Source organism: Aristolochia californica, unplaced genomic scaffold (assembly GCF_029961685.1).
Source record: "Aristolochia californica isolate CCGP_79_NKW_82.1479 unplaced genomic scaffold, dmAriCali1.0.hap1 SCAF_16, whole genome shotgun sequence".
Lineage (NCBI taxonomy): Eukaryota > Viridiplantae > Streptophyta > Magnoliopsida > Piperales > Aristolochiaceae > Aristolochia > Aristolochia californica.
In genome coordinates this window covers 1,616,424-1,626,011 of record NW_027181837.1, presented here as the reverse complement: position 1 = coordinate 1,626,011, position 9,588 = coordinate 1,616,424, and the positions used below count along the sequence as shown (strand labels likewise).

General features: G+C 41.2%; 1 protein-coding gene and 1 pseudogene across 1 annotated transcript; both read right to left on the bottom strand.

Moving 5' to 3' along the window:
• On the bottom strand, positions 1-3,715 carry LOC137952812 (uncharacterized). Its single transcript, XM_068799883.1, has 15 exons — positions 3,532-3,715; positions 3,288-3,409; positions 3,132-3,182; positions 2,927-3,046; positions 2,720-2,839; positions 2,490-2,631; positions 2,240-2,410; positions 1,854-2,009; positions 1,638-1,744; positions 1,454-1,544; positions 1,224-1,365; positions 963-1,119; positions 743-859; positions 530-656; positions 1-392 (listed from the first exon to the last, which is right to left on the bottom strand). Exons 1-15 carry the CDS (start codon positions 3,571-3,573, stop codon positions 144-146), a joined length of 1,914 nt encoding a protein of 637 aa, XP_068655984.1. The 5' UTR covers positions 3,574-3,715; the 3' UTR covers positions 1-143.
• Positions 3,716-8,229: 4,514 nt separating this feature from the next.
• LOC137953512 (pentatricopeptide repeat-containing protein At1g79490, mitochondrial-like) lies at positions 8,230-9,588 on the bottom strand (annotated as a pseudogene).

Genomic DNA, 9,588 nt, shown 5'->3' with positions numbered 1-9,588 from the left:
ATTATCTACATGATCAATACGATGGCAAAATGATCAAATGGAAAGGGTGATGTTTAAACTTCATAGGAATTATACTATTCAAAGTATAAAGATGGTTCTGCAGGAAACTTAATTTCTAGAGATACAAATCGAGGATGTTCCTTCTAAGAACCAGAGTCAGAAGGCGGGCCTTCCAATCGAATGTAGTCATACATAATCCCATGGAAAGGGCTTGCGCTTCTAGCCTGAGTCAGAAAGATGATGTTTTCTCCGTCCACAAGCCATGATCTCTGAACCTCAATATTGAACAACCAGTAGAGTCCATGAATCCCATGTCTTGCAATTGAATTATCTCGCCCAATTTGTCCACTGGTAAAATGTGGTGGATTCACTTCTGGATCATTGATCCGAACCTTCACATAAACACAAATGTTTAACTAGAAGTAACAAAAGACTGCAGTGATGTGTGTGAAGGAACCCAAAAATCAAATAAACTTGTCTATGGTGAGGTTGTGTTCACAAGCAGTAACATAAGTTGAATCGATTAAACCTGTAACTCGGAATATGTTGCTGAGGCAATAGCCACTCGAAGTGTATAGTTCCCCTCTTGGTTGACACTCTCGAGTTGAAATTTGATTTGCCATGTTGTTGGTTGGTACACATTGTTGTCTATCTTCCTGTAATTCAGACATCATGGATTTTAAATATTTGACAAGGATTCAAAATTTTGATCACAGAATTGATTTTTCTCAGAGAAGATGACCTGGTAACTTGTGCATAAAACCAGTCATTTCCGTAGTCATTACTCCCTACTGTGTAAACAAGATCATTTTCAGGATACAGTTCAGCATATCTTTCCCACAGACCATACTGCCTAAACCTGTTACACCGGACAAAAGAAGGTACTCAGAAGGAAAACACAGCAGCAGAAGAGAAAACTCTCATAATAACTTGAGAAATGTGAAGGGACGAAGGTAGCTGACTTGTCTGGGTGATTGATAAACAGCTTGTTCGTATATTTGGGATTTGGGTCAGGAATATAGAACTCCATTGCTGAACGGTCAGGGAAGCCTATCTCCCACAGGGTAGGACCATTCCTCGGTGATTCATAGACAAGATCACCCAGCTCAATTTCACTTCCTGCATTTCAAAGAAACACTGGCTGATATAATCCAGAAAAGAACTAAAATTCAGACCATTTTGGAATGAGGTTTTTCCTTTTGTAAAGTTCAGCAAAAAACGACCTGGGGTGATTGTAAGTATAGCATCATACTTGAAGTCTCCAACAAAACCAGGGACCCAAGCATAAAGATTGTAGTCTCCAGTGCGGATATCATTTATGGAGAAATACCCATCTGCATCTGTTCTGGTCCAGAACTGGTAACCCTAAAAACAGAGCAGTTTGAACTCTTATTTTCAGTGTCTTGGAACTCTTACTCATGAACTTTCAAGACAAATATAATGAGAAATCCACCTTGGATTCTCTTTGCCATGATCCAACCTCTCCAGGGGCAGCCACACCTACATAGGCTGAGTCTGGCAATATGTAGTCTTCACTGAGGTACCTAAGAAAACAGAGGATTTGGCCAAAACGTTAAAGAAACGAGTAATCAGGTCTGTGCTCAGGTGATTCTTAATCGCAAGATCAACTGGCGTACCGATCTTTAACGAGTAATCTACCACTGACTGAGCCACGCTGGTCGGATGTGGGGAAGTCGTCTGAGACTGGAAAAGAGTATGGCCAGCTCTGAACTTCAACCTCCATCTAGAATTTTTTAAAGCAGAAAGAAAGTTAGAGATGTCTCTTATGCTTGGTGAAATATCCACCCATGAAGGATGTGCAGGGAAGCTAACAAATGGGTTAAAGGGTACACCTGAATCTTGGCATCTTCCCAGAGTAAACTAAGATCTTCTCCCGGATAAGTCGAGTTAAGATAAATAAAAACAGGGCCAAACACTTTCTTCCACGACTCCTCTGCTTGAAAGTTTGGGGCTAGGTCATCTCCAGTGTAGTGAGAGCTGATAAACATCTGTGAAAAACAAATTATACAAGGCAAGTACCTCTAAATTGATAAAACATTACATTTCATGTTCTCTGCCAACTAGAATGTGCAGGAAAAAAACGCTATGGAAAAACTTTTCCAAGTCGACAAAAATTTCCGCTCGATTCCTCTTTATTTTTCTTGTCTTTTAGTGTCTGCTACTGCAATTTTTTTCTTATTAAGCATGGTTTGTGATTGGATGAAAATGTAGAACTCACAGCAAGTGTGACGGGTCCGACATGAGAAGTCAGGTCCTGCTTCGTGGGTCCGCCGGTCCGAAACTCATTGCTGGGAGTGATCTGCCAGAAGCCGATGGGAGGGTCGGAGCAAATCCAGCCATGCACCCTGTTATCCTTGTTCTCGATCGAATACTGGTACTTGTCGTCCACCTGTTTGTATAATCTCCTCATGGATCACACTATGTAGATGCTATAACGCGTTCCTCAGATGCAGTTGAGTTTAAATTACCTCTCCTTTAAAGTCACGGTTGATGGGGTTGAGGAGGAGCACCGCCTCCGGGTAGGCCAACGGCTGGCCTCTCGGCGGCAGACGATCGTCTGGCATTGGCATCAGCCGTTGTCTGTTATCCGCCACGGCCATGTAATGGAACCTGCAACATGTCCGTTTTGTCATCGTTACCGACTGTCGCGATTGCTTTGTCGTCCCTTTCAGACTGTAAAAAGGGTAGTGATTTTTACTTGTCCTTTCTCAGCTTGAAAGCTATCCTCGCTTGGGGAAGGTAAAATGCTGGCCATCCCGGTATGCGCTCGAAGACGGCATATGAGTAGAAACCAGAGGAACCTCGAAGCACTATGAATCTGCCATTACGAAACCATTCTCGCTAATTCTAGCATTTAACTATAATAAAAATCCACATTCTTCGTGAAAATGATAAGATAAGAAACCTTTTGTCTATGTTCAGGGGAACAATGGTGGTCTCGACGAATGGATTCCATTCCCTTGTGAAGGACACCTCTACCTGCTCGTGATCTTGTTGTATTACTTCAAATTTTGTTCCCTTTATCCTACAGAACATCAAGATTTCCCTTCTCAATAAGTATTCCCTACTAGAAAGCCATGGATTGAATGAATAAATTCGAGTATACTAACACGTCGAATATCCCCGGTTGGTTGAGCGGACCCCAAACAACATCCCAGTACCTATTAACGCCAGAAACCAGAAAAAAAAGTTGAATATCTGAGTTGCAACTGAAGCTGCATGTTTAAAGTCTGAAAAACTTTCTGAAAGTGGATGAAACTGCTTACCCTCTGTTGGCTTCTTCATTGAGAACTTCCATCAGGTTGTCGACGCCATTATACTGAATTCCCGTTACAATTCCATCGGGTTTCGACAGGGTCAGTTGGAAAATGCCGTTATCAATCACAACCTGCACATTAGTGTGGAGATTAAGATGAAGCTTCGACGAGAAAACCTATGAACCTCGTCTCTCGGCCATGAACATTTCTACAAGAAAAAAAATCAATTTATGGAGGAAGTGAGAGACGATACATGTTTATCTTTTATTTGCAGTTTCACTCCCACAGGTGACATGGATATTACATGTACTGCTACCCTTCTGTATCTCCTCCGTGATCTTGACTGTATGAATCAGAGCACTCTACATCTTCTGTTGCAAATTTTATCCCTCTTCGTTCCTTGATTTCAAGCTAAGACTTCTGGTTCGATAGTGATAAAGAAATGGATTCAGTAGCGATGGCTTTAAAGTGAAGGATGAGTTTTTCTTTAACCGGCGCTTTTCCTCAAAGAGACTGTTGTGAATGTGAGGAGTCTTGAGAGACTCGCTACGCAAATTGGTCTTGTGACTTAACAGTGACTCACCTTACTCGTTCAATTCTCAGTAACTTTTCCCATTCCCAAAAAATGCCGTGCCTTCTACTGTTCAATCGTGATTCTTGAAGAAGAAGGTCGATGGAAGGCATCAAATCGAAGTGATCGCGCGTGAAGGACTCGATTTATTTGTCATGACACTGGAACGTAAAAATTAAGAACGATCGACATCATCAAAGATAGTTTTAATTCCGTAAGCTGTACGAACTCAAGTTAAATATGTTTCAGATACAGAAAGGAACTCGAGTGCAAGAAAAAATCACTCCATTTTCACCTACAAATTGGTCATTTCGTTTTCCGGCCATAGACAGATCTTGACTAAAGACGCTGTCATTTATTTCTCGAGTTTCAAGTAACCCAGCATTAGCAACCAAACCTTCTGTCAAAGCCACCATTAGCATGAAAACGTCAAGCTTATCATGCCTAGCCTTCCAAAGCCACTCTAAAGTGAAAACCAAATTACTTTCACAGGCCAACAATCATGTTAAGGAAGGATAACTGGGAGAAAGATTAAACCATTGAGGTATGTACATGTAAGGCAAGCCAATCAAGCTATCCAACCTTCGAGCAAAAAAAACGAAAGTTAAACTGTTCCTTGTACAAAGAATCTATCCCAATCAATCGATAAATCATTACTGATTTTGAAAGTTTTCTTCTTTGATTCAGAATTCTTAGCACTGTATCATACGTATGGTTGATGTTACTCCAAGAAAAAAAATCTCTCAGCTTTATCTCTCTCTCTCTGCTTTATCTCTCATCAGGTCTCTCCTTTTCAGTCTTCTCTCACCTCCCTATTGCCCCATCTCTGTCAAATCTATTACTGTACATGTTTGTTGTATGGGTTCCCTCCAATATAGAGGATGACCCATGTAGGTCCATTAAGCCCACATGGAGAGAGGGTTTAGGTCCAACTTATTCAGGTTTACTAAAACCTAAGTGTTGCGGTCATTAGGTGAAGAGAGTGTGTGAGAGAAGGAGAAGACAAAGAGTTTGACAAAACAGAGCAGGCTGTACAGCTTCCGTCAAACATTTCGATCGGTGCCGTCTATGGTCCAATCGAACTGAAATCTTTCAGAAAAATTAAAGACACAAGGGTCTACAATCTGAACGCTGGAGATCGGATTTAAAGCAGTCTTTCTGGTGTTTGTATCCGTGAACAGTACCACGTCTTCTTAGGTGAAGTCTCTTCTATCATATTGTTTGGTTGTCAAGAAAGTGTTTTTCCTGAGATTATTATTGATTATATGCCTCTAGTGTTAACTAGAGAGAAAATTTGTGTACACATCATTGTTGATAGTGGAATTTTTAACTGGACTAGGTATCATGGTTTTTCCCTTTGCTTTGAAGGGTTTTTCATGTAAAAAATTCTTGGCTCTTTGTGTGTGTGTGGTTTTTTTATTAAATTATTTTCCAACAAATTCACACAAAGTGGGAGAGTATTATTTTCGTTGTTTGATAATTGATTTGGTTATTCCAATTCACTGTTAACATTTCTCCCAACATTATTTTGGTTAAGTTTAATGACACTTCTTATGTGTTATGGTGAACCCAGTGGGAACCCATCTTTGAGCCCCAAATTCCCATTGATTTCCTTGATGCATCTGTTTCAAGCCCTCAATCCTATATCTTCTTCTGCCAATAAGGATCCTGAAATCAATTTGGATTATTACATATGCAAGTATATAGTATGACCAACTCTTAACTTGGTTCAACTCTACCATCACTAAGAAATGTTTGTAGGGCCCTACAAGGATAAACCTAGAGGGAGGGGTGAATAGGTTTATCAAAATTTTAAGGATATGATTGCACTCAAGAAAATAAAGCATTCAATCACTATACCAAGGATTTTTATAGTGGTTTATAATAAATATTTTAAATTACTAATCCACTCCCAATGGTTTTAGTTTGCAGCCAATGGTTTTAATTTGCATTGTGGATTAATAGTGATAAAGAACCAAGCATAGTCATTACTCATTTGGCTCACCTTTGAATGGTCTTGTGAGGTCAATATTCCCTAGCCCCTTTTTAGACCATTATTTACTCTATTGCTATGGGAGGGACTAGCGATTGTGCAACTATAGAATATCATCCATTTTGAGAATGCGATTTGGATTACCAAATAACAAAATTACATTCCAGAAGAGGTCAAAGCAAGGAGATATACAATTAAATTTGAACTACCAAGGAACCTCATTGGTTTGTTAGTTTACTATCAATGACAATCTATTGTTAAGCAATCCCATTTTCAGTAAATGTCATGAAAAATTGGTAGCCTACTTTATGCCCTTGGATAGAAATATGTATCCTAGGAAAAGTTTACTCCAAGCATTTAGAGGTATGTAAGGATTGAACACTACCTATCTCCACATTGGTATGATATTGTCCACTTTGGACCTAAGCTCTCATGGGTTTGCTCTTGGGTTTTACCCCCCAAAAGGCCTCATACCAATAGAGATAGTGTCCACACTTATATATCCATGATCCTCCCCACTTCTAATCAATGTGGGACTTTAGTTGTATACCCAACAATCATCCCCTCAAACAAATGACCATTAAGCCTCCCCTCAAACAATCATTTATCCGTCCACTCTTTACCAACCCGGATTTTTTTCACTCCAATGCGTTGGAAGCACACGCCTTACATGGAGTACCACCTGTCTCGAGAGCATGCTCTATCCAAATAAACTCCTCTTCACCGTGTTGGGACAAGGAGACGTCCATGAAGAATCCAAAGCACACCACTTGTCCAATAGAGCACATCCATGAATCCCTTCGTGATTTAATTCGAGGCACACCACCTTTGTTTGATATTCAGAGGATCGCATCCACCATGGCTAACTCTGGGTATAGCTCTGATACCATTTGTAAGGACTATTGGACACTACCTATCTCCACATTGGTATGATATTGTCCACTTTGGACTTAAGCCCTCATGAGTTTGTTTTTGGACTTTACCCCCAAAAGGTCTCATACCAATAGAGATAGTGTCCACACTCATATATCCATGATCCTCCTTACTTCTAGTCAATGTGGGACTTTAGTTGTATATCAAACAAGGTATTGACTGTCGCTGTTGATCGATGGAGGGAACTGCAACACTAGCAAGAGCTTAGGCCCCTATGGAATCAGGCAAGTCAAGCAACAAGTGGAGTAATGAAGCTGCTTTTTTGTTTTCGAGAAATCTTTAATTTAATATCTTATAATTTGTTATGGTCCACATTGACTCCTGGTCCTGGGTTAAGTACATACGTCTTCCGCTTCTAACAGACCGGTCTTTTGGGATGTATTGGCTAGGTGCTTGACATTTGGTATCAGAGCTTTGGCTAGGTCATGAGTTCGATTCCCACCGGACGCAGGAATTCCACGGGTCCTAGACGCGGTCATTGTAACGGCACCCGTCGCTACGTGTTAAGCCGTCGTGGGCGTCGACTCGCGAGGGGGGGGGGGGGGGGGGGGGTAAGATGATATGGTCCCAGATCAACACAACGATTCACAAGAAGATGGAAGAAGATAACGAAGAAGAAGAAGAATCGCAAGGGGAGACCACGAAGGTGAATGGCGGTGGATAACCTAGCTCTAAGGGAGACTGTAATCTACGACTTTGAGGGAGTTCGCAACCTAGGTTTCTCAGAGGAGAACCTGATCCTATGTTAGGTGAAATTCGACTTGTTCATTTTGTCAGAGTGGTTCCGTCCACTCTTGTTAGAGTTTGTGGTCTGAGTTAGGTACTTGGCTTTCCGCACTTTAAACGGCTAGTCTTTTCGGGTTGTATTGGCCAGGTATCTGACTCAGAACTTCGTAGTTAAGCGAGCCTGGGCGAGAGTAATTCTAGGATGGGTGACCTCCTGGAAAGTACTTTTACCTAGGACTTTGACATGGTATCAGAGCTAAGCACGCCACGGCGCGCGTTCGTATCCCGTGAGAAGCGGCTCCAGAATGGGTGGGGTGGGTGTCAGAGTGGTTCCATCCACTCTTGTTAGAGTTAGTGGTCTGAGTTAGGTACTTGGCTTTCCGTACTTTAAACGGCTAGTCTTTTCGGGTTATATTGGCCGGGTATCTGACTCAAAACTTCGTAGTTAAGCAAGCCTGGGCGAGAGTAATTCTAGGATGGGTGACCTCCTAGGAAGTACTCTTACCTAGGACTTTGACACATTTAATTCCAGGGTGTCCCTTAAATAGGACTCATGACCACAAAGTTTAGAGAATTATAATTTTGCCCTTCTAAGGCATTTAACATGAAAATAAACTAAATGACTACTTAATTGACTCAGTTAGGGTGTCTCAGCCTGACTCGGCTCACTATTTGGTCCATAACATCCTCACCCCTCCTGGAGAACGAGTTTGTCCTCGAGTTCGAAGCTATTGAGACAACTGGGTGGAGTCATCTGATTTAGGGTGAAGAAGCAGTTGTCGCTTGATGAAAGAAGGCAAAAATTCTATCAGTGCATAAGCCCAAGGTGACAAATGCGCATAAATGTTATCAAAAGAAATCCCTTCTCTATGCAGGCCAGGAATTTTCACAGAAACAAGAGTTGCCCCCACAGATAGGGTTCAGACAGCAAGAGACCAAGCTATATGCTGCTAAAAAACAATTGCCTTGGGAAAAAGCTTATTCTCGTAAGCGACTGTCCATACACATCTGGCTCGATTTATCTGACCCATCAGCACAAGGTAGTTAAGCAGCACATGCACAAAATATTTTACTGCACTTTCCTCCAGCTCATAATCAAGTCCCTGGAAAAACTCTCTAACAAAGGACAGGACTGACTTTTTTCTCTGTTCTGTGCCCGTGAAGAGCCCACACATGAAAGAGTGTGCCTTATGTTGTGTTGGACTAAAAATTTCTATAATATTCCTCTCATTCTGCTCATCCAGACACCTCATAAGATGAGCTAGAATTGATGTGTATAGAATGAGGTCAACTTGTGCAGCTGAACTCACTTATGTCTCCAACAAGGGATTTGTAGATTCATACAAACCACTCTGCATACATGATTCCAACAACTGGCTGATAATAAATTTATTTGTTCGAATCCCACTTGAACCCATAAATCTCAACCATCTCAAAGCAAGATCCACTGATCCATCTTTGATATATATCATCAAAACATCACTAGCATCCACATCAGCTAAAAATCCAGAGGCGTTCATCTTGAGCAAAATCTTAGCAGCCACATCCACAAGTTTCTTACTTGCCAGAACACTTAAGAGAGATGTATAAGTACTGACACCGAGTCTTAGTCGAACATTAGTCATTGAATTACACAATTTAATGGCATGGTCCACTCGGCCAGATGAAGCATGCAGTTCTAATAAACATGAATAAGTAGACGGTGTAAGCAAGAAACCAGCTTTCTCCATTTCTGAGAAGACTGACATTGCCACATCTAGCTTCCCTGATTGGGCATGAGACTCGACAATCATGGTATACAATCCGAAGTTAGGCCTGAATCCTGCTTTCTTCATATCATCCCATAGCCTGAATCCTGTATCTAACATCCCAACTTGCACAAAAAATTCAATCAAAGAGACAACATCATTCAGGTTTAGATCACTTTCCAAAGAATCATGTATCTGAACAAGACATGAAAGAGACTTTGTATTAAAATCAGATACCATGTCAACAGATGAGACATCAACAATTTGGTTAATCCTCCAAGTTGGGCCATATTTGAAGGTGCCAACGTAGAACCCACTACCAAGCAAATCCTGAGCCAT

Bases quoted from the DNA above. Each gene is read 5' to 3' on its own strand.
- LOC137952812 (XM_068799883.1), bottom strand. From the start codon at position 3,573: ATGTCACCTGTGGGAGTGAAACTGCAAATAAAAGATAAACAT. The intron at 3,410-3,531 runs GTATCGTCTCTC...ACTAATGTGCAG, and splicing joins TGCAAATAAAAGATAAACAT to GTTGTGATTGATAACGGCAT. The intron at 2,411-2,489 runs GTAATTTAAACT...TTATACAAACAG, and splicing joins ACCGTGACTTTAAAGGAGAG to GTGGACGACAAGTACCAGTA.